This window comes from Ursus arctos, unplaced genomic scaffold (assembly GCF_023065955.2).
Source record: "Ursus arctos isolate Adak ecotype North America unplaced genomic scaffold, UrsArc2.0 scaffold_2, whole genome shotgun sequence".
In the NCBI taxonomy this organism is placed as follows: Eukaryota; Metazoa; Chordata; class Mammalia; order Carnivora; family Ursidae; genus Ursus; species Ursus arctos.
Genome location: NW_026622874.1, coordinates 23,772,505 through 23,796,351, shown reverse-complemented (window position 1 = coordinate 23,796,351; position 23,847 = coordinate 23,772,505). Strand labels below are relative to the sequence as shown.

Sequence of the window (23,847 nt, the reverse complement as noted above, 5' to 3'; positions counted from 1 at the left end):
GGGGCACCTGGGTGACTCAGTTGATTAGGCATCTGCCTCCAGCTCAGGTCATGATCTCAGGGTCATGGGATTGAGCCCCACATCAGGCTCCTTGATCAGTTGGGTGGAGGGGGAGTCTGCTTCTCCCTCTCCCTCTGCTCCTCCCCACCCCTCCATTCACTCTCTCTCTCTCAAATAAATAAAATCTTTAAAAATACAACCCTGATCACATCACTTCCTTAGTGAGACCCCATTTCACCTGAGACATGACAAGTCAAGAGTCACTGGGGCCTAAACAAGAATGTGGTGTCTCCATTCCTTGAAGATGACATGTGCATTATTCAGGGTCCCTTGGAAGAGTGGCTGGGGTGACCAGACTCACAACTGAGTTTTATTAATCCTCCTCTGAGAACAACAGGCTCACTGTGGCCTCCGCCCATGGGGCCACATGGAGCACCCCCAAAGATGAATATTGGGGTCTTAGAGGAAACCTCTCATAGGAGGCCAAATTCTGAGGACTTACGAGATAGGAAAAAGTTTTTTACAGTAAATTCATTTCTCATATGGTTTGTTCCTGGCTGTACTCTTTGAAGAACCTCTTTATTTTTATCTCCAACTGAAAATACCTCCATGTTACACCGATCTCCAGGCACATATCACCATCAGATACACCATCTAAAACAGTCCTTCGTCAAAGTATGTGTTCAAATACTGATTCATCAATTCTTGGTTTCAAAATTCTGCTTGGTTGGACCTTAATTTTTGCTCCCTGGACATTCTTTTTTTTTTAAATCCCTTGTTAGACTAATTTTAAATAGACCACTATAGAATTTAAGAGTTGTGAGGTTGAGATTAGCCGGACATTAGCTAACAGCCAAAACCAGCACAAACCAGGGTAGGGCAGGCCTTCCGTGTTACTGTAAACTTCCAAGAGATGCAAAAGCGTTTTCTCTTTTGCAGGTTGGATCAGGTAGTAATTCACGTAGGAGCCCTGAGCTTGAAAGAGTCACAAGAACTGGTATGTATGTAGGTCCATTTGGGAGAGACCACTCAAGGGGCCTCCTTTTCCTTTTATTATTAGAGTTTGGTTGACATATACAATGTTAATTCATTTTTAGGTATACGACATAATGAATCAATAATTCTGTGCATTTCTCAGTGCTCACCAGGTTAAGTGTAGTCGCCATCTGTCACCATATAACGTTATTACAATATTATTGACTACATTCCTTATGCTGTACTTTCCATCTCTGTGACTTGTTTATTTTATAACTAAAAGTTTGTACCTCTTAATCCCCTTCACCTATTTTGCCCATCCCTCCACCCCCCCCTTGGAAACTACCAGCTTGTTCTCTGTATTTACGAGTCTGTTTCCACTTTTTATTTGTTCATTTGTTTTGGGTTTTGTTTTTTTTTTTTTTTTTTTTAGATTCCGCATAAGGGAAGGGGCTCCTTTTTTATGCTGAAGTTAAACTCAATACCATTTTTGCTATATATTGGATGCTGTCATTGGGGGATATGAGATGTGGGACCTCAGAGCTCACCATCCAGAAGCAGACACAGAGCCATAATGAGAGCAGCCCGAGGTGGTAACTCCTGTAGCAGAGTCTTAAATAGAAGACAGAGGCCCCTCTTCCTCGGAGCAAAGTAAGGGTGGGTATAGATGTAGCTCAGTTTGCAAGTAGGGAGAACTTGAGCCAACCTCAGTTTCTCTAGGAAGCAAAAGGCAAAGCCATCTGCTGGCCATGAAGGAGATGGAAGGTGGGGTTGAGACGTGAAGAGCAGTAAAAATTGAGAATCGCTGCCCAGGGGGAATGGGAGGGAAAACTGAAACACAGGAAGATTGTCCCCACCCAGGTTCATATCAGCATTATTTACAATAGAAGGAGGTGGAAGCAACCCAAATGCCCATCAATGGATAAATAAATAAACAAAATGTGGTATATACATACTATTAAAGGACAAAAATACAACTGAGTAATTTAAAAGATCAAATTGGCTTTATTGAATGAATCCAGCAGCATCCAATCTAGCAAATAGAAAGGAGCTCTATCAAGCTGTGGAAAAGGAAAGGTTTTTAAAGACAGAGAGGGAGCAAGAAAAAGGAAATTATTAGCAAAGAACACATTATTTTAAGCAAGATCACCCTCCTAAGGGGAATGGTAGGGGTCTGGCAGTGAGTTTCCTAGGGCTGACCGGGAAATTCCATGTTGACAGTTTAAAGGTTACATTCCCAGAGGATTGAAACTGCGGTCAGGTTAGGTATTAAGTCTTGGTTTGCTGACATGGGGCCTTAACATAAGTGACTCCATTTGGGTCCTGTGCTTTTCTTTTTAACAATACAATGGAATATTATTCAGCCTTAAAAAGGAAGGGAATCCATCCTGTCACATGCTGTAATATAGGGGAACCTCTTTGAGGACATTATGTTAAATAAAATAAGCCAGTTGCTAAAAGACAAATACTATGATTCCTCTGAAATGAGGTGTCTAAAGTAGTCAAATTCATAAAAACAGAAAGTAAAATGGTGGTTACCAGGGGCTAGAGGAAGAGAGAATTATTTAATGGGTATAGAGTTTCAGATTTGCAAGATGAAAAGTTCTAGAGATCTGTTTTATAATAATGTGAATATACTTAAAACTACTGAACTGTACACTTAAAAATAATTAAGGTGCTAAATTTTATGTGGTTTCATCCCAATTAAAAAAAAAATTTTTTTTAAGTAATTTCTACGCCCAAAATGGGGCTTGAACTCACGACCCTGACATCAGGAGTCACATGCTCTACCAAATGAGCCAGCCAGGCACCCCTAATTAGTTAATTTTTAAAAAAAGGATTGCCCAGTGGTGCTAAAAACCAACTGAAGTTGTAAGTCATAAATTTGTCTTACCGTCATTCAACTAAGTTACGAAAATTTCTAAGTACAGTCCTCAAGCAGAACATAGGTTCAAGAACACAACAATTGGATTGCACCAGGTTTAGGGGTTAGCTGATTAGGTGGAGCAAAAGGCAGGAATGGAAGGAGTTAAAGTTTCTGGTAGAAAAGTACATGACCTAGTGGTTTTGAGGACTTTGTGAATTGGGTAAAAAAAGAAAGCTCGGAAGTATTGAGGTATTTACCAGAAAGCCCAGGACCTGGACCACTACTAAATTAACCATGTTTTCAGAATTTATATATTCTGATTCCAAAGATTACAATGACTTGATCTAACCCCAACATCTTCTTGATGGGTTTTATTTGTTTTTCCTATTACTGAATTTAGAAAGGGGATGTATTATATATATTTGCAAAACTGCAACTCAATACTCTTAGGTAAGCCAGAAGGGAAGGCGTATTACTAGGTGGTTGCTTAATAAGCCTAGAATCAGGGGCGCCTGGGTGGCACAGCGGTTAAGCGTCTGCCTTCGGCTTAGGGCGTGATCCTGGCGTTATGGGATCGAGCCCCACATCAGGCTCCTCCACTATGAGCCTGCTTCTTCCTCTCCCACTCCCCCTGCTTGTGTTCCCTCTCTCGCTGACTGTCTCTATCCTGTCGAATAAATAAATAAAATCTTTAAAAAAAAAATAAGCCTAGAATCAGAACTTGGAGACTTGATTTATCCTTCTTATGCATGATTTGTTTTTCTTACAGTAGGGCTTTCAATTAAGGTAGTGTGATATAGGAAATTTGTTTTCATCTCTTTTTAATTGTTTTCTTTTCCTATGTATGATATAAATTTTAAAATATTGTCATGACATGAAAGATTGTCATCCATCGGGCTGAACCCTAAAATAGTGTAGAGATAATCTTAGTGTAGAGAAAATCCGCTGCTATAGGAATAAACCCCTACCATGGGGATAATCTTGCCAACGAGACTGTAATTTGGCATCTGCTTAGCCATAACTCCATTGGATGATGTTTGAATGGGTACTGCCATCGACTGTCTCTTAGCTGTTTCCTTTTTCCTTATTTTCAGCTAAGGTTATCCTTCTACTCTTGTCTTAAACAGCATGCTAAACAAATGATTCAAATATATAACATACAACCGGTGTTAATGAAATTATACCCAATGTCATGATTGGTCTTTGGACTATATCCCAGTCTTCTCTTTGGCTCTCTTATTTTGCAGGAAGCTAATCACATCTATTAGAGATAGATATTATTAGTTAAAGTCTCAGAGAAAAGCGTTTTTCTCTTTTAAGTAGGGGGACATGTTCTGAAGCAGTCAGCAAGTCCCCGCTGTGTGCTCAGCACCATGATTAACTAACCGTACACAAGAGTGAGTAAGATCTGACCCCTGCCCTCGGGAACTTATTCAATTTGAGAACAGTCACTGTACACACTGTCTTGCAACGTAGTAGATTTTAGATACTCTACTTGAAATAGATAGGAATGTTTTGAGGGCCCAGCAGAAGGAAATGATTGTTTTTTTCTGGAAGAATTTGAGAAAACCTCAGAATAGTGGTGCACTGTATTTTCCTTTATGTGCATAATCTTTTTCTTCTCAAATTTTCTCAACTGCTTTCCCAATCCATAACTTAAAATTTTTTAATAAATTTAGAATAAACTTTAAAATATGACTCTTATATCATTGGACAGGAAAGACAGCATCATCCAATGGGCTGAACACTAGAGGAGAAATTACACTTGCAAGTTTCTCTATTACTAGTTATAATTATCACAGTGAAACACTCATGTCTCCATTAGCAAGGTTTTTTTTGTGCTGACAAAGTCTGAAGAAGAATAGGATTAAATGCATAGGCCACCTCCACCCGGGGTCTCTACTTTGCAGTTTGGGATTTTTCCTGGTAATGACATTCATCCTTAAATTTGGCTTATTTTCTGCTCTCCAGTGGTGCATCAGTTGGCAAATGTGAAGTTTGTTGCTACTGTCAGTATCTAAGCTATAGGTGAATGTAGCAAATCACTTATTCCAAGATAGTTGTGGTATTGTGATTTATAATAAATATGTATTTGTTCTCTGTCCAGTTTCTGGCACAGAGTTCCTAACACTCTTGCTGTTTTCCGTGATGAGAGCAATAAACGTGTCTCTTGTAATATGAATGAGGTGATTTTTAGAAAGCAGCTAAGGATGGGGGCTGGTGGCCAGGAGAACCAACCATGTGATCAGAGGGTTGGAACTTTCAGTCCTACTCGACCTCTACCTCTGGGGAGAGAGGAGGGACTGGAGGCTGAATCAGTCACCAGTGGCCAGTGATCTAATCAACCATGCATAGGTAGTGAGGCCTCCATTGAAACCCTGAAGGGCAGGTTTCAGAGAGCTTCCAGGTTGATGAACATGTGAAAATTTGGGGACAGTGGCACACTCGCTCTTGGAGACGACATGGAAACTACAAGCCCTCTCTCCATACCTTGTCTTACACATCTGTTCCTGAGTTATATCCTCTGGGAGCCACTCTAGCAAATTAATTGACCCAAGGAGGAGATCATTAGAACCTCCAAGTCTGTAGCCAGTCCGTCAGAAGCACAGGTGATGACCTGGGCTTGTGACTAGCATCTAAAGTTCAGGGAAGCAGGTAGTCTTGTAGGACTGAGCCCTGAACCTGTGCAATCTGATTCGGTCTCCAGGTAGACAGTATCAGAGTTGAGTAGAATTGCAGGACATGTAGCTGGTATCAGAGAATTGCTTGTTGATGTGGGGAAACCACCCCCCAACCCACAGACACTGGAATTGTGACCAGACCCATAATGGTCTTCTTTCTTCTTTTACAGGCCCGACACGCAGCAGAAATAGGAGCTGATGGCATCGCTGTCATTGCCCCTTTCTTTCTCAAGCCATGGAACAAAGGTAAGCAGATGTCTAAACACACAGTGCCTCACGTGGTCCACTTCTTTTTGCCTTCATTCAAAATGGTCACACTGAACTCCTGAAAGTAAAGTTGTGTGGACTGATGGCCTGAAGCTGCAGCGGTATGACACCTGTCCAGAATGTTTGGTCTCCCTGGATCCATAAAAGAAAAGTCTCCTTTAAGAAGGGCTTCAACTCTTTTGCCAAGTAATCTGATTGGGTCATCGTCCACCAAAACCCAGGTCAAACCTACAGGTTTGAGTCAGGTGTCCACTCCTAGTCCAGTCGGTTGTGTAGGGTATCAGAGTCACATGGCAACGCATGGGATCATTTTTCTCAAAAAAAGAGGAATATAGGTGATGGGCATCTTGACACTACATGTTCAATTCAGGGTTGAGTAAGTAATGAATTTGAGGGAGATTTCAGAGAAAGATCCATTATCTTCCAAAATACCAAGTTAATTGCTTTCTCCTTCTTCTCTGCTTTCTCTACGGAACCTATTTGTGGTTTCCAAGTCTACCGAGTCTTTTTAATCCTTCTGATTAGCAAACAAAGAAATACAGATTTTGGAAGGATTGAAAACAGACAATCCATGATTGCATGCATGATTAAATAAATTCTTAGCTAAATGTAAGTGGGTCAAAATTATCATGAAATATCATCTATTATTGGTAGAGAGAAAATAATTGTTAATATAGGATAAGTAATTTAAATGCTGCCATTTTGGGAATTGAGAATGAACATTTTAAAAGTTTTTTTCACATGATTATAAAAATTTTACATGAATATGTTTCTCAAAAGACAAAGGAAAGATCATGAGTTATACATAATAATTTTGTCAAATATTTATCATGGACAGAGTACAGCATCACAGTGTTCAGATGAAGTACATAAGATTCTCTCTCCCAGTATCCAGTGTAAGCAAGTCTGCTGGATTTATTTCTCCTCTGCAGCAGTGTCGCAGTGAAAGCTCATAGAGGATGATGCAGGAAATTGCAAATCCTCAATAAACTAGAATGGATTCTCTTCTGCTAGATCTGGATTTCTCCCAAAATGGGAAAAGTGCCAACCTCTGGTTGATCTATTGTGAGATATGCCACTATTCTTGTAACTTCCCTCTTTGAGCAAATGTTTACCTTTTTGTTGTAGAATTTTCTGTTACAACTTGACGATTCTGATCCTAATGCAAATTCCTTGTTCACTGACCCTTGTAGCGTAAGAGTACAAGAGTCCTACCAACAGGCTTCTGGCTTTGATAAGAGTATTTCATGAGCTACTGTTAATATTTGGGAAGGTTTGCATCAGTTGTTTAATAGTATTTTAATACAGCAGGAAAGTGATCGTCTTATTTTGGCTTTTCTACGGAAAGGAAAGTAAACCTTTGAATGAAGTAGGTTGCAAAGACGTTGCAGTAACAATCTTAGGGATGGTAAGAGTGATTGAGAATTTTCAGCTTCTGAGAGGGATGGTTGCATTTCAATAGATGGTTAATTTTTTTTTTTTTTTTTACACCAGGGAAAGCCGGTGTTTTATACTTGTTCGCACCATGGCTTTCCCTGCTGTTCTTTCAGATGTCTTGATTAATTTCCTAAAGGAGGTGGCTGCCGCCGCCCCAGCACTGCCATTTTATTACTATCACATTCCAGCCCTGACAGGGGTAAAGAGTAAGTATTGCTTCTTTCAATGTGTCTTTCCCTCCATCTCTCACATCTTACCCTGTTTCGCTAAGGAACTCCCACTCCATCGCGCTCCACTCCGTGTCACAAAAGCATAAAACTGTTGACCAGATGGTTCCAGTTGTCTGTACAATAAGTCAATCTTATCAAAAATAAGTCACTCTTATCAATCATTGACACTACCTTATAATGAAAGTTTTTAAGTGTGAAAGATGCATTTCTAGCAGACACCTTGGGTCTGTCCCCCACACACCCACTTCTTATATGAGAAGACGCAAGCCTATAAGCCCCGTAAGGACAAAGACCGTCTGCCTTGTACTCCACTGTATTCTCAGCGCCTGGCACATAGGAAGGTGCTCTGATCCCTCCTCACTTTTCTTTTGGCTTTTCTTTTATTGTTACTATGCTTCTCCAGAAGCATTAGATGAGATTTCTTAGGAGATTATTTTTCAGATTTTATTCCTTCCTACTTAAAAGAAAAAAAAAATAGAAGTTGTGCTTTGGAAAGATTCATCTATTGTCTTCGGGGAGTGGAGGCGTGGGGGCTGAAACTTGACAAGTACATAGGAACTACTAAGTGAGGGCAAGTGACGTCCAGCTGAGAACAGCCCCTGGCACTGAGCGCAGATGTGAGGGCCTCTACAGGACGGGACTTGACATTTTCTGGAGCTGTGCAGATTCGTGAGGCATTTTCTGTTTCGAGCAGTTCGTGCTGAGGAATTGTTGGACGGGATTCAGGATAAGATCCCCACCTTCCAAGGGCTGAAGTTCAGTGATACCGATCTCTTAGACTTCGGGCAGTGTGTTGATCAGAATCGCCAGCGACAGTTTGCTTTCCTTTTTGGGGTGGATGAGGTGAGTCACCCACTGGCCTGTCCCAGCAGGTTACTTGCCCTCCAGAACAATTTGTAAAGCTGTTTGGATAGCAGCATCTTTTCTCTTACTCTTTTTCTTAAAAGTGCATGCTCTGTGTCTGTTTTTGCTTAGCAACTATTGAGCGCCCTGGTGATGGGAGCAACTGGAGCAGTGGGCAGGTAAGCCTGACTCATTTTCCCCACAGTTATAAATGTAAAGTCCCCCCATGGAGGCATTCGCTACCTATGTGGTTATACTTCTTGCATGGACACCTTTTCTAATAAAAGCTGCCTTTTCTCTCCCGCAGTAAAAAGGAATTAAGTAGAGCTTAGCAGCTTGTTAGCAACTCCGTCACTGTTATTAGAAGCATCTGTTGCAATTAGAGGTGAGGTGCCTGAGCTAAGAGCATGCACAGAATGTCAGAAATTACTTAGTCACTAATAACAGAAACCCACTGAAAATAGCTAATGTGGAATAAGATACATCATTATAAACTACTGGGAAGTTGGGTAAAACTCAAGAGGAGGAAGTGTAGCCAGGCCTCAGAGAAGATGAGAACCTAGGACTGCAAAGCTCTCAACAGCCAGGACAGATGGTTCATCTGTGGTCCTGGAGACTCTCACCCCTGCGTGTCTCTGCACACCTCTCTTTCCCTCTCTTGCTCTCCAGGTGCGCTCTCCATGCTTCAGCGTGCCATGGCCAATCGTGGCTGCCCGGTCATGGCACCTCAGGATATCACTAGACAGCCCTGCCTGTTCGGCTCACCTAAGTCCAATCAGCTGCAGCCAGAAAAGTAGAATTATGTGGCCTGACGCCTACTCAGCAGAGGCTTAGGGAAGGCAGGCAATCCGATTAGTATGTCCACTGCACATGTTTACCTAATTCATTAGAAACGTGCCTGCAAGGGATTGAGGGAAATATTCATGGTAACTGAAGATGCATTTGCTCTCAATGGGAAAAGTGTAGGAGAGGCAAAGAATGTTGATAACATGTCTTGGTGAGCATGGCTTTGATGAAGAATTAGTAAATTGGATAATCTCAGTGGCTTATTCACCACCCAGGATGGCCTGCGACATCCACTGTCACTACAGGGACATTTCTACCACGGGAACCTGAATGCCTGGATCTGCTGACCCGAAATTCTTCTTTTTCTTCTCCCAGAAATTCTTACTTTCTTGACTTTTGTTTTTTGGCCTCCAGACAGGACATTTTAATTCTGTCAACATAATCTGTAAGCAAAGTACATTTCGTTAGACTTTATTTCTTCTTAATTATAATTACATTCCTAAGTAAATATGCCTAAGACTCCTGGGATTTGAATTTTAGTATTCTGAAACTCCTCAGACATATTGTGACTCAGGAGTGTTTCACGTCGGTAACTGACTTATCTCAGCTATCATATTTTAGTTTTCCTTACTTTATTACCAGAAGATAATGGGAACTTCACATTCTTGGAATCCCTTGCTGTTCACTCGAGGGTCTCCATATATGAAATACCAACAACATTCCGTTCTTGGTACATCAAGATAAATATATTTTTCTGAGACTGACTTACTATTTGAGAAATTGCTAGAAACTGGGGAAACATCCTTGTTGAGAATTTCTGTAAACTTGCACCTTGCTGATTTCTCTAAGAATTCAGTGATTAGCCTGAGGTATTTGTCTTTACTGGGAGGGTTGGAGTTTTTTTTTTTTAAGTCCACATTTTATCAGATCAAATAACTTATTCTCACTTTCATTTTTGCTGAATTGTAGGAGATGGTGGCATGAAGTGATGAAAGCCTTTGCCACAATTGTGAAGCCTTCCTTAAGTCATAGTTTCTTCACAACCAAACAGAAGCCAGCACTTTAAGAGGATTAGATATGACTTATGGAACACAATGGACAATAAATGCTCTCTCATTTTACCATCTTCACTAATATTATTATTAGAAAGTAGTCTCTAGGTAACATAAATTGTAGAAGCATATATATTACAGGTAATATATAAATTGGCACAGAATTCAGATAATCTGCTGGGATTTGCCCTGGGATTCACCCAGTTCCTCAGCATAAGGCTTTTAGGCCTCACCTCGGATACTACATTTTATCCACAATTAGACTCTAGCTTTGTGCCTGCACATGTGCCCTGGGGCAGGTGTTGGCCTCAGTCAGTCCCTACCAAATACACCTCCATCTCTAGCTCTTTTCCCTTTTTTATAACTTTATCCTTTTCTGACTTTTCTTTCTTTTCTTTATCCCCTTTGGTATTCTGTGCCTCCTCTTGGCACGGCTTACTGTTGCTGGATAACTCAGAAGTGAAAACACCTGATCTCTAATAGATTAGGGCCAAAAAACAGACTTCTGGAAGGCCTGGTATATTTTTCCCTTTTAGGGCATCAAAGGGATTTGAAGATCTAGACCTCTCCCGCTGAGTTACTGATCCTACAGTGTGTACCATTTTCTTTCCAGTACCTATAACTACCTGGGAAAAAAGACAAACCAGATGTTGGAGGCTTTCGAGCGAAAGGACTTCTCTTCAGCCCTGAACCATCAGGTTAACTTTTCTTTCCTGCTGGATAATTCTTATTCTCTCTCATCAGCACTCCTAGCATACCTGCCCTCGTTAAAATTGCCTCGCTGCCTCTTTCTTTACTTTCCTCCTGCTCTTACCTGTTCTTGTTTAAAGCCAAACCTGTCCCGATTGTCTGTGTCCCCACCATGTCTAATCAGGACAGGCCCCATAGGGGAATGACCTCTCTCTGTGTTCCTCCTAGAAATGATCTTATTTTTACTCTATGTTCAAAGTATTTTTGTGACTATAAAATAATAGAGATTTCTGGGGAAATGACCACATGCCATTCCCTTGAGGACTTCACAGCCAAGTCTCCAGAGAATATGAAGAAGCTGTGAAGCTGGTAACCCAAAATGGGGAGACTTAATCCAGAGTCAGAGCAGGTCAGTCATCTTCACCTGCCATGTGCTGGGAACTGGAGGCATCTACCAGGCAGAAACAAGAGCCAAGTGAGTGATCTAAAAGGCGACACTAGCTTGGAAAGAGGAAGAGAAAAGCTGCGGGAGCTGGTGTGTTACAGGGGAGACCCGAGGGGAAATGGTGGCTGGCTGCCATTAATGTTACACTGAGGGCAGGCTAGCTGTCCAGAGAATGAAGAGCCTCACGAAGGGCAGAACCAGTCTTGCAGCTGGGTAATACGTGTGCATGAGGTAAAGGGAATGAGGTGGAAAGAAACAGCATAGCCACAGTAAGAGAAGGACTTTTGGGACACCAAGAGGCACAGGGATTTTCAAGATAGTAAAAGTAACTGAGTGGAGTACCCCACGGAAATAAGTGGGAGTGAAAGGCATAAGCAAGATCGGAGCAGGTGCTCAGTCCCAATAAGTTAGGTTCCCAGGGAAAATTATTTCTGAAACTTCCAACCTGTTCTGAGTTGTAGGACAGGACAACCACAGGACAGAGTAGACAGTAACACAGCCGTGAGAGGAGCCCTTTCGTTCAGCAACTTCTTTTATTGACTAGTCCAGTTTCCATCTCTTCCCCCCATGAGTCCCACTCAAATAAGTCATCCCCCTCAAAATGGTATTGGTAAGGAATGTAGTTTACCACATTCTCTGGCTTTCCTTACAGAAGGCTAGTGTGAGTGGGTCTCATTGACTCCTTTATTCGTATGCCGAGGGCTGAGCCAAGTGCGTAACTTCAGTCAAGCTGGTCTCTGCTTAAAGGAATTTGCAGTTAAGTGAAGAAGCAGGCCAGCAAAAGGTCGGGGCAGAATTTATTCATTCTCATGGACTTAAATACCATCTGTTGTATTTACATAAGCGAAATGACACATGTACAGAGATGTTCCATACTACGTTCATAAGAGCAAAAGACAGAAACAACCCACATACCCATCCATAAGGAAATGGTTAAAAACATTATGTTTGCGTTATGCAATGGAATTATATGCAGCCCTTAAAAGGGTGAGATCATTTTCTATGTACGGATCTGGAAAGATTCCATGATCTATTAAGTATACAAAGAGTTGTGAATGTAATGTACTACAGCTTGTGTGTGAGGGGGAAAAAGAACATACACATATATGGTTTTAAGGCTCTGGGTGTTAAAATTTCATTCTACACTGAGTTTTTTGTTACCAGACTGTATATAATTGGTTAAAACAACATAGGAGTAAAATGTTATTAAAAATGCATCTCTTAATGAAATGGATGGGAGTCTGTTTTTATGCATTAGTTCATGATTTCATGGATAAATATTACTTAATGCTAGGATGAGTTAAATTTCAGCATCGGTACTATTTCTGTTGTTTATTTTTAGAGAAATAAATGCTATGAAACCCTGTTCCTATGAATTTGTAGTAAGAATAGAAGAAATTTTGTTACAGCAATGTCACTCAATTCTTTGAACAGTTTTTTTGAGTTGTGTTAAAAATCGCAGAATGCTTTAGTGATTTTCAGCTGACAGCCTCAGTAGCAACATTGAAAGCAATGTTGAAAGCAAAAAGTTGAAAGCCCTGTGATTTTTTGGAGGACGTGTTACCCATTAATGAGAGGAACCGCTTTGTCACTTTGTCGATGCCAATACCAATATTTTGATCTGCTCCTTTATTTGGTTCCCAGAGGTGTCCCAAGGCAGTGATATAGGAGATATGTCTATTTTTTTTCAAAAGTGGGAAAAGAAGCACTTAGGAAAAGGAAATCTAAAAGAACGACCTGTACCTCCATGCAAATCCTTAGTCTCATCAGTTTTAGAAAATAGCACTTACAGAAGTTAGGATCTAGAAATTTTTTATTCCCATAAATCTTAGCCTTGCTAAGTGCCCCCTAGATATCTTAGAGAGTACCCCAGAAGTTAGCGTACCCCAGTTTGAAAACAACCACACTATCTGATAAGTTTAGATGGTAAAGGTCAGCTAGATGGATAAAGGGTGCCTACCCCCATCTTAACTCTATTGTGCAATTCTGTCTTTGGCACTTCTTTTCTGCATGGCCCCTTTTTATAAAGCTTACATGTATGAAAAGATCTTTCCTCATACCGGATGGATCTCACCCATCCTCCCTTGGCTGTTTTTCTCCACTCTGACAGGCCTTCGGAAAACTAAGGTGTGTGGGCTTTTTCATTTGGGGTTTCTGTCCTTTGACCTCCAAAATTTCTAAATTGTTATCACAGCTTAGTAATACTGACTGTAGATTTGTTTTTTTCTCCTTTCCAGTTTTGTATTCAGAGATTTATCAACTTTGTGCTCAAACTCGGTAAGTTTTGTGCTTTGCCTGCTGTGAGTTTTAAGGAAATGGTACACCGTCACTTTCCGTGAGGGTTCAACAAAGACACCTTTTAATGTTCTGTTGCAAGCAGAGTTTTATTTCCAATACTAGCTTCAGGGCCAACCCTATAATGTGCTGAAGTAAATCTAGTTGGCACCCTTCAACGAATCTCGTTCCTCCATCTTAGCACTTTACTCGCCTCCCCACTCTGCACACCATCTTTTGATCCTTCTCAGCACTCGCTCTCCGCACTTGCCTCTGCTCATTAAAAATCTGTGGCTGATTTCAGCCTGAGTGCTTAGAGGAAGGCAGTCTGAATATAGATCTTACTAAATTGTGAATGACTGACAGCTCTACCAAGAGTATTTGCAATGTAAAAAGAGTTTATTAACATAAGTAAGCTCAAATGGATGAAGGTTTGGATAATATGACAAAGTAAAATTTGAGGGAAATAATAGTGAATTTGCATAGAGAAACCTTCTCAGAGTCTCCTAAATATTATCCCATCACAAATGACAAATGCCACCATTCACTCCACTTCTAAGGAGATTGGCCCTTCCTGAGAACCTGGGTCAAGTCCAGAAAAAGTTTTAGGTTTATTCTTGGCAGACCTCCCACCTGCCTTTCAGAGCCTTTCTGCCTTATCCTGGCAACTCCTCCCGAGCCCCAAGCACCTATTATGTGGTATGGCCCGAATTCTTGCAGGGTTCTCTGCTAGCTCTCTTAATCCTTCCAAGACACTGTTTCCCATCTGCTTTTCACTCTCATGATTTCTGTCATATTTACGTGCCGCAAGTATCATTAATTACCTATTATTATTCCCTTGTCCTAAGCAATACTTTTCACAAAATTGTGGGTTTGATATGATAGTTATGTATGTTCCTAAGGTGCATTTAAATAAATATTGAACTATTAAAATTACAACTAAAAGTTTACCTGTGTATATAAAAGATCATTCTGTATACCAGCAGTGAGACGGCAACATTTTTGCCAAATATAGTTCTAAGATATTAGCTGAAAGAATTTACTCTTTTGCCAAAATATCTGCATTTTTAAAGTGGACTCGGGGAGCCAGGGTGGCTCAGTTGTTTAAGGATCCAACTTGATTTCAGCTTCGGTCATGATCTCAGTGTCAAGAGATCGAGTCTTGTGTTGGGCTCCATGTTGGGCCTAGAGTCTGCTTAAGATTCTCTCTCTGCCCCCCCATAGATAGATGACAGATAGATAGATAGATAGATAGATAGATAGATAGATAGATAGATAGATAGATAGATAGATAAAGTAGACTCTTCAAGATAATTTTTATGATTTAAAAGAACATATCTTTAAAGAAACCATTTCAGACTTCTTTGGCAGGTTGGAGCTTTCATGGTTTAGGCAAGGAGAGACTTATCGTAATAAACTTGTAGTCTTATTGTGAGGGTAGCTCTCTATTCTGCCATTTGTAATAAGTCTGGAAGGGCCATTTCGCATGCATCAAACTATACCGTGTATTTTTGGTCATGCTAGTATTTTCCTTCCAGATGCTCAATTGTTACTATTAGTTAGCTTAGCAAAAGAAAGTTACTTCTCACGCCTTGAATCCAAAAGCCACAGCCAGTTAAAACAAATACCTTTCTCTTTGTGCTGTAGTGTTCCCTTAGATCTACCTTCAACACTCTATCTTCAGCTCTGTTTTCTACGCTTTCATTTCACTGAATATATATTTTTTCATTTCTAGTATTTCTTTTTCCAGATTCTCCTCTTCTTTATTTATATGCCCTTCATTTAGCCTATGGCTTCTATTCCTCCTGTCATCTCTGTGAGGTCTTTTTCAGAATTCTGTATCATCTATTCTCAGGATGTGGGATTTGTCAGTTGTGCGTTTGCTAGCTCTTGTGCAGCTTCTTTTTCTCGTGTGTTTTTGTCATTTTTAACTTTGAACTTGTCTTCAGAAACTGTTGTTTTCTGGAGAATCCATCGTGCTCTAGGTTATAAGGTGTCCTAACAAGTGGTTTTACATTTGCCTCTGTTGGACACTAGAGTTTCACCAGTTCTAACCAGTTTTTAGGTTAATTTCTTAGTCCAGTTTTTACACCAAGTGCCTGATGCAAATAAGGGCCCAGCATTCATAGATGGCACAGGCTTGCGATTTCTTTCATATGATCTTTTTCCATCCACAGTCTGGCAGAAGTCAAGCTTCTGTGCCTCTATCCCCAGGCCAGCAGGCCAGGTTTTCTCCTATTGCCTTTCATAGAAGGCTGACTACCAGTTTTACACAGGGCATTTAATTTCAGCCCCCTGCTTTGCATAGACCCAAGCCTTCATCTTGCATTCCTGCCCCAGCTTTATAACACGAGCCCTAAAACAGCAGCATCTTAAGTAGTGCATTTCTCAGGGACTTCTTAGATGTGATTGAACTAAATTCTGTCATTGATTCAGATTATACTCATGGACCACTTGGCTTTAGCAACTCACCACACTGACCTCTTTATTCCTGGTACCTTTGGTCCCTCCTTCTTGCTTTTGAGGTTGACTTCAAGTCTTACTTTGTTTTGTTTTAGTTTGTCAATTTGTTAAAAATTTTCCACCTCTTCTATATGTTTGAGGCAGGAAGAGAGATTTCCTATGTCTGCTCAGTCTGCCATAGTGATAAGAAATGTTCCCCTCTTTTACTTCCACCTTATCCTATTATAGAAGTCTCTAGAATATAATCTCTTCTTTAGGATGTTTGTGGCAAAGTGGGCGGTCCCAGTCACATTTCCTTATTTATTTTTCCCATCTAGGTTTTGGAGTATCGCAGACCAAAGCCATCATGACTCTGGTCTCTGGGATTCCAATGGGCCCACCCCGGCCTCCACTGCAGAAAGCCTCCAGGGAGTTTATTGATGATGCAAAAGCTAAGCTGAAGAGCCTGGGTTTCCTTTCTTCCACTGATTTAAAGGATGGAAACTTGGAATCCTATAGCTAGTGCCTCTCTGTCAAATCAGTGTGTACCTTGAATGGTGCCTTCATTTCTCAAGGACTTTTTAGATGAACTTGGACTAAACTCTTTTCTAGCAAATGAAATCTCACCCCAATCAACAAGTATTTAAATACCTTCTAAGATCCTAAAAATGTTTTATTTTGTGAAGGAGCAAAAATTCTAAAAGGAGTCATGAGCCCTGAGTCATTCAATATTTCACAAAATTTTTGTGGAGAAATTTCTGCTTATATGGATGAAATGGAATCAAGAGGAAAATTATAATGATTCATTCCATCTGCCTTTAGGAGCTCCCATTATCTTGATTTCTGATTCTTAATCATATTTAAAATTTTTTTTAAATTTTAAACCACTATAATGTACTTTCATTTTAATAAATATTCATTTGGAATCTAGGACAACTGAGCTACTTCATTTTGGCTGGTACACTTACTTTAATGCCAAATTACAACATGACTCAACTTTACACAACTATTAACACACACAACTATAACTCACTTGGCTACTCAGTCTAATTCTAGAATATCTGCTTTCAGATTAACTGTGATGTCAGTTTCCCCCCAAAACACTGCATTAGGTGAAGACTTGCTTCAGTTCTTACCACTCAAGGGCCCATTAGAGTAGCTTTTCACAGAACAAAGAAAAGGCCCTCCCCAAAGATGAACTCAAGTTTCCATTTCTTGCTATACATAGAACTTTTCAAAGCTCAAAATCTTAAAGAACAGAAGAGCTCTCCTCTGGGCACGACACATTCCCCTTTCCCCACAGGAAGTGAATGGCTTCCCCACAGGAAGAACGTGGCTCCCCCACAGCACCCTGAATGACTGCAAGTGAAGGCCAATGTCCGCTCTATGGTGAACCCAGGGGCTAACTGTTATTTCCTGGTCATGCTGCCAGCACATTTCTTCAGTGAAGGAAGATTTGGGGAGGACCCAACAATTTCACTCTTGTCTCCCTCCATACCTTATTTATTCTTTTCTTTCTCGGTAATATGGCTATTTAGTCTCCTTTCCAACAGACACTGGTGAGCGCTTCCTAGTAACAAAGTTTATTGCCAGTCAACCCTTGGTGATTGGAAACCTGACTATCCAGTCTATCCGTTACCTAGGATTTTGTCCTTGTTTCTTCTCTACTGAGTCTGCTCATTGACAAAAGGAAAATATTTGAAATTCTTATCAGTTTTACTCTTTATATTTTATCTCTTAAAAGAACTTTTTCAAAATGAGAATTTGAAATTATCTGTGGATTCAGTCACCATTGCCAACTGATCAGCTAGTTAAGGGTTGTTACGTTTATGACTCCTCACTCCTCTTTTTGCTCAGGAATGACACGTGCACACGTGCTATGTCTCATATTTCTGTCTCCTTCAGGAGTAAGGTGTCGGAATAAGAAATTGAACTGCAGTGGTTTATGTGAGCTTATATTCTCTCATTGAAACTTTTCTTTACAAAGGAAGAAAAGGGAGGTTTTTGGTTCTGAGGAGGTCATATCCTTACTTAAGTATATTAAAGCCAAATTAATTTTTTCTATGAAGATTAATCTTGGCTATCCACTAGCCAAGATGGTTTTTTTTTCTGTTTTTGTTTTTCTGAAGTCGGTGCTTAGAGAACTCTGAAGATGACTAATAAGATCTTGTAAACACAAAGAGAAACAAGATGATTTTTTTTCAGTGACCAGGGTTAAGTTTAGCTCTGTGTGTTCTAACATCCAACTCCTTGGAAATGAATGTGTTATATATAGCAGTAGTTACTAATGTCTTTTATCAAAAGTAAATTTTTGGAGTATTATGAATTTACTGTTACCTTTGAATTTGGGTTTTAATTTTATTTATTTTTTTTTAAAGATTTTATTTATTTATTTGACAGAGAGACAGCCAGCAAGAGAGGGAACACAGCAGGGGAGTGGGAGAGGAAGAAGCAGACTCCCAGCGGAGAAGCCCGATGCGGGACTCGATCCCGGAACGCCGGGATCACGCCCTGAGCCGAAGGCAGACGCTTAACGACTGCGCTACCCAGGCGCCCCTGAATTTAGGTTTTAATTTTAAAACTAAAATAATGATGTGAATACTTCACTCAGCACAATACTAAAAGCAGATTTTTTTTAGAATTTTTTTTTTTTTTAAGATTTTATTTATTTATTTGACAGAGCGAGAGAGCACAAGCAGGAGGAACAGCAGGCAGAGGGAGAAGCAGACTCCCCACTGAGCAGGGAGCCTGATGCGGGGCTTAATCCCAGGACCCTGGGATCATGACCCAAGCCCAAGGCAGATGCTTAACCAACTGAGCCCCCCAGGTGCCCCAAAAGTGAATTTTTAACCTTTTTTTTTTTTTAAGATTTTATTTATTTATTTGACAGAGAGACAGCCAGCAAGAGAGGGAACACAAGCAGGGGGAGTGGGAGAGGAAGAAGCAGGCTCATAGCAGAGGAGCCTGATGTGGGGCTCTATCCCAGAATGCCAGGATCGCGCCCTGAGCAGACACTTAACAACTGAGCCACCCAGGTGCCCCAACCTCTGTTTATTTCAAGATGGAATTCTGAGATTAATTCATTGGGGATGGTGGAAGGACAAGGTGATTCCAGGGACGGGTTTTACTTAGGCTCTCTTGAGTTATTCACAGGTGTAGGAAAATCCTATGGTGTGTGGGGCACTGGTGAGGTAGGGAATAGGTAATGCATGTTCTTCCCCAGAAAGGCTGTTTGCTACAACTTGAGAGAAATTTCCTCTTTATGATCACCTGAAGGGCACATAAAATCCCTTCTGTCAGGGATCTGAGCCTGAGGGAAGGCTGGGTTGGGCTGGGCTAAATAAGGACATTCTAAGATGACTTCAGTCCAAGACCAGGCACCCACCTCGGCTCACCGGGGCTTTTCACATAAGGAAGAATGGAGTGGGACTTACATGCCTCTCAAAGCAAGAAGAGCAAAGAATGGGTCTAACCCATTTAACCGCTGTCCTTATCACAGGCTCACTCAACCCCAATTTCCTTCAGTCACATGGAGAAGGAATCTGGAATCAAAGTCACACAGACAGCAGAGCTAAGCCTTAGGTAGAAGTGGGGCACCGCCGTGCACTTTGGGTTTCCGGGGCTGAAAAATGGCCACTTGGTGGACAAAATAACTAACCCAAATCATGTTTTCTCTGCCAACCCCTTTGGTGACTCTTGAGAGGTCATTTGATACATAGGACACTTCTTCATTTAAGTTAGACAATCAAAAGAAAAACCTACAGAAATTTCCTAAATCTTAATCATGGAATTAGTAAACATAATCAATGGATTCCACAAAATATATGTAGAAGCTGTATCCAGCAGGGCCTGTTACCTGTATCTGTATACCAGTTATAGGGAGTGTTCGAGGTCTATGCCACATGGACCACCTAGGAGCTTGGACATCATGTTCACCTCCAAAATATTTTTTACACGGTAGCTAGAATGACCTTCATCAGTGCCAGTTCCCAGACTTGAGCCAAAAATGGGATGAGGCCCTGTAGGCACAGAAAATTTTTTCAAATATCAACCTTTGGTGTGAGGGACAGGCTTCTCGCCCACCAACAAGCACACATAACAAAGTCATCTTTGAGGGCCTGGGAGTGGGCTCCCACTGAAGGGCAAGCACGTCAGGGGCCGAGAGTGATCTGTATATAGTCCAAGTCCAGTTTGCCCCATTGAAGGTCCCCTGCCTTGGGTAGGAGGAAGTGGCACAAGGACTGCACACCACATTCCCGGGAATCCTTGGACTGCGTGCACAAAAGTGATCCACCTCAGGACTCGAGGGAATGCGCACATCTAAACCATCTCTTGCTCAGAGCTGCAGGTAATATTCCCAAGTCTGAGCGGTCTGCAGGTTGCACTATCTGGACTCCCCAAAACATTGACCCAATGAGTATCATCCTTGTCCTTTCCCTAAGGAAGTAACCTCAGTCAGCTTTGAGGTCCCAATATGAGCAGCCCTCCTGAATCATTCCACTGGGTGTTCTCTACCTTTTGCTCTTTCACTTGTCTATGCAGAATTCCAGTATCTGTGGGTCTTCCATCAAGATCACTGGGTCTGGCCAGAAGAAAGTGCTGGAGGATGGCGGTGCAGAAGAGAGACTAACTCCCACAAAACAGTGAGGGAAGTGTCTCTGTGTCCCTTAGACTTCATCCGAGATTAGAATCCTGGGAAGGAGCCAGACAAGAGAAGCAGAGGGTGCATTCCAGATGGCAGGAGCCAAAGATCTGACAATTCTGAGCCACAACAGAGTCTGTGGAGTGTGAAGATCTGAGCAGAACTCAGTGGGCCAGAGTTCAGACACCAAGGAAAGAATAGGAAGGAAAGAGTTTAAAGGGACAGGAAGGAGCCAGGTGCTGGAAGGCCTTGTAAGTCATAGGAATTTTAAACTAAAAATGTTACTCTCTGCTTTAACTCTGAGTGTAATATAACTATAAGTCGACCAGCAGATTGAAAAATGGGTTAAGGAAAAGGTGCAGAAGAAAAGTTTACAATAAGGCTTCACTACATTGCAGCTTATGTACAACTATGTATGTTGTTACAAGTTATTATTACATAAACTCATTTTGTGGGGAAAAAATTGATATATTTTTCTGTCTGGAATTTTTTGTTTTCTTGGGTTCGGGTAGTATGCATGATTTTTCTGGTTAAAATTAAAATATTTTTTTAGTGGCTTTTTATTTAGCAGTCGGGTGAATTAAACGTGAAGGAATGATAGATACACTCATATTCTGTATCAGATAATTCTAACACTTAAAATATGAACAATTTTGCTGGCTATGTTTTTTTTTTTTCTGTTGATGCTCATGGTACCTTTTATCCTCACATTTTATGATTTTTAACTGTGTTTATGTACAGTGGACCCTTATATGTAGTAATTATTTCAAGTTTGGATGGAAAATGCATTCTACCAAAGAGGATATGATTTTAATTCCTCCAGGTGATTTATCCCTGCTGACAAGTGACCGCTTTAAATTAACTGACTTGAGATTTTTGGGAGCGTCACAGTAAGTGAATCTTTCTTCCCCTTACCCAGCATCTAGTTTGTAACGGACAACCTTCCTTAATATGCTCCTCCTCCGGGTTTGCTTTTTGCTATTTTTGTTTTTTGTTTGTTTTTTGATTTTGTTTTATTATTGCTATTGCTGTTCCCTTTTCACTGCAGGTATAAGGCCTTCTGACTTATAGGTGCGTCTCAGCCTCTGCACTGTGGGCAGCTTTGTCTGCAGGCTTTGTCTTCAGGCCTTGTCTCCTTTCTCCTAAGCCCCATGCAGCTTTCAGTGAAAGGAAGCTCCAGTCCATCAGGGATCAGTAGACTCTGGCAGGGTAGGTGCTTACATCAGAGTTCTCTTGCCTCTTTGGATTCATTTTTCCCTTTCACTTTTGTTTACCTTTAACCCATATTTTTACTTTGTTGGCAGCAGCACAGCAATGCGTTTTTTGACCCGCCCCCGGCCGCCCCAGGTGCTCCTCATGATGCTCATTAGCCCTCCCGGCCCTCTACGGCACCGCTACCGCACGTCCAGTGGGGCGGTCACGTGACCCGCCCCGGGGGAGGCATGTCACTCACACACACACACACACACACACACACACACACACACACACACCGCCGCTCCAGATGCTGCTCCTTAGGCTCGTTAGGTACCCCCCCCCCCAGCCAAATAGAACTACCCTATGACCCAGCAATTGCACTACTGGGTATTTACCCCAACGATACAGAGGTAGTGAGGAGAAGGGCCATAGGCACCCCGATCTTCATAGCAGCATTGTCCACGACAGCTAAATTCTGGAAGGAGCTGAGGTGTCCTTCAACAGATGACTGGATAAAGAAGATGTGGTCCATATATACAATGGAATATTACTCAGCCATCAGAGAGAATGATTACCCAACATTTGCAGCAACATGGATGGGACTGGAGGAGATTATGCTAAGTGAAATAAGTCAAGCAGAGAAAGACAATGATCCTATGGTTTCGCTCACTTATGGAACATAAGGAATAGCAGGGAGATCGGTAGGAGAAATAAGGGAAGAATGAAGCGGGGATAAACAGAAGGGGGAATGAACCATGAGAGACTATGGACTCTGGGAAGCAAACGGAGGGCTTCAGAGGGGAGGGGGTGGGGGATTGGGGTAGACCAGTAATGGGTATTAAGGAGGGCACGTATTGCATGGAGCACTGGGTGTTATACGCAAGTAATGAATCATGGAACTTTGCATCAAAAACTAAGGATGTACTGTACGGTGACTAACATGACAATAAAAATTAAAAAAGAAAAAAAAAAGAAAGCGTACCATCTGTGACTCCAGAAGCTATCAGGAGCTGGAGAAATCTGTATGTCCAATTGAGCAATCCCAGCGAATTCCCACATTCATGGGGCACTTGGACCAAAATCCTGAGACCCACACTCACCCCAACCCATTCTCTCCACTTAGCCCCGGACTGCCCACAGAATGGTCTATCAGAATTTCCATTCTCCTAGGCATTGACACTAACCATAGTTTGGGTTTCAGAAGTTCACCCCCAGAGGCCTGAATCCAAAGACAAAGGGATTTGGGAACCCTGAGCCATAGCTGATCCTCGGCATGCCACACAGAATGAAACCATGCCATTTGGGACTCCAGAAACTATTCAGTGCAGGAGAAATCTGCATGTCCCACTGAGTCGATCCCAGACAACTCCCACATTCAGGGGACCCTTGGACAAAAATCCTGAGCTGACATTCACCACAACCCACCGACTCAAATCAGGCCCCGGGACGATCAGCACAAAGCTGGTAGATTGGACCTCCCATGCTCCTAGGCCCCAACCCACACGCTAGGTGGGGTTCTTAGAGGTCATTCCCAGTGGCCTATCTCTAAGACAGAGGGCTTGGGGAAACCTGAGCCATACCTGGGAATCAGCATGACACAAGAAGGAAACCGTGCCATTTGGGAGCTGTAGACAGAATCCAGAGCATGAGAAATTGGAATGCCCACCTGAGCCGATCCCAGCGAACCCCCACTTTCACCACACTACTTACCAAAAACCCTGAGCCTGACGCTTACCCCCAAACCACGCCCTCGATTCAGGCATCCAGGTTTGTGTGTATGCAGCTGGCATATCAGATCTCCCATGGGCCTCGGCCCTAACCTTACCCCAAGTTGGGTTCTGAGGGTTCCATTCCCAGAGGCCTGGCCATAAAATCCAGAGACTGGGCATCCATTAGCAATACCAAAGGACTCAGGCTGACAGAGAAGGAAACGGTATCATTTGGGACTCCAGAACGGATGCAGAGGAGGAGAAATCTGAATGTCTGCCTGCGTCAATCCCCACGATCCCCACATTCACC

General features: G+C 41.7%; 1 protein-coding gene across 12 annotated transcripts in view; it reads left to right on the top strand.

The window, feature by feature from the left end:
• Positions 1 to 22,804, top strand: part of NPL (N-acetylneuraminate pyruvate lyase) — a 40,547-nt gene extending 17,743 nt beyond the window's left edge. For 3 of the 12 annotated variants that reach the window (XM_026509190.4, XM_026509188.4, XM_026509187.4), the window contains exons 6-13: positions 940 to 997; positions 5,694 to 5,769; positions 7,341 to 7,433; positions 8,152 to 8,300; positions 8,433 to 8,479; positions 10,752 to 10,836; positions 13,511 to 13,550; positions 16,328 to 16,922. In XM_026509190.4, the coding sequence (XP_026364975.1) occupies positions 940 to 997; positions 5,694 to 5,769; positions 7,341 to 7,433; positions 8,152 to 8,300; positions 8,433 to 8,479; positions 10,752 to 10,836; positions 13,511 to 13,550; positions 16,328 to 16,512 (733 nt within the window). In that variant the 3' untranslated portion in view covers positions 16,513 to 16,922. Of the gene's footprint in view, positions 1 to 939; positions 998 to 5,693; positions 5,770 to 7,340; positions 7,434 to 8,151; positions 8,301 to 8,432; positions 8,480 to 10,751; positions 10,837 to 13,510; positions 13,551 to 16,327; positions 16,923 to 18,389 lie in introns of those variants that run through there. The other 9 variants (XR_008960318.1, XR_008960317.1, XR_008960316.1 and 6 more) reach the window with 9 other exon arrangements.
• Positions 22,805 to 23,847: the final 1,043 nt, after the last annotated feature.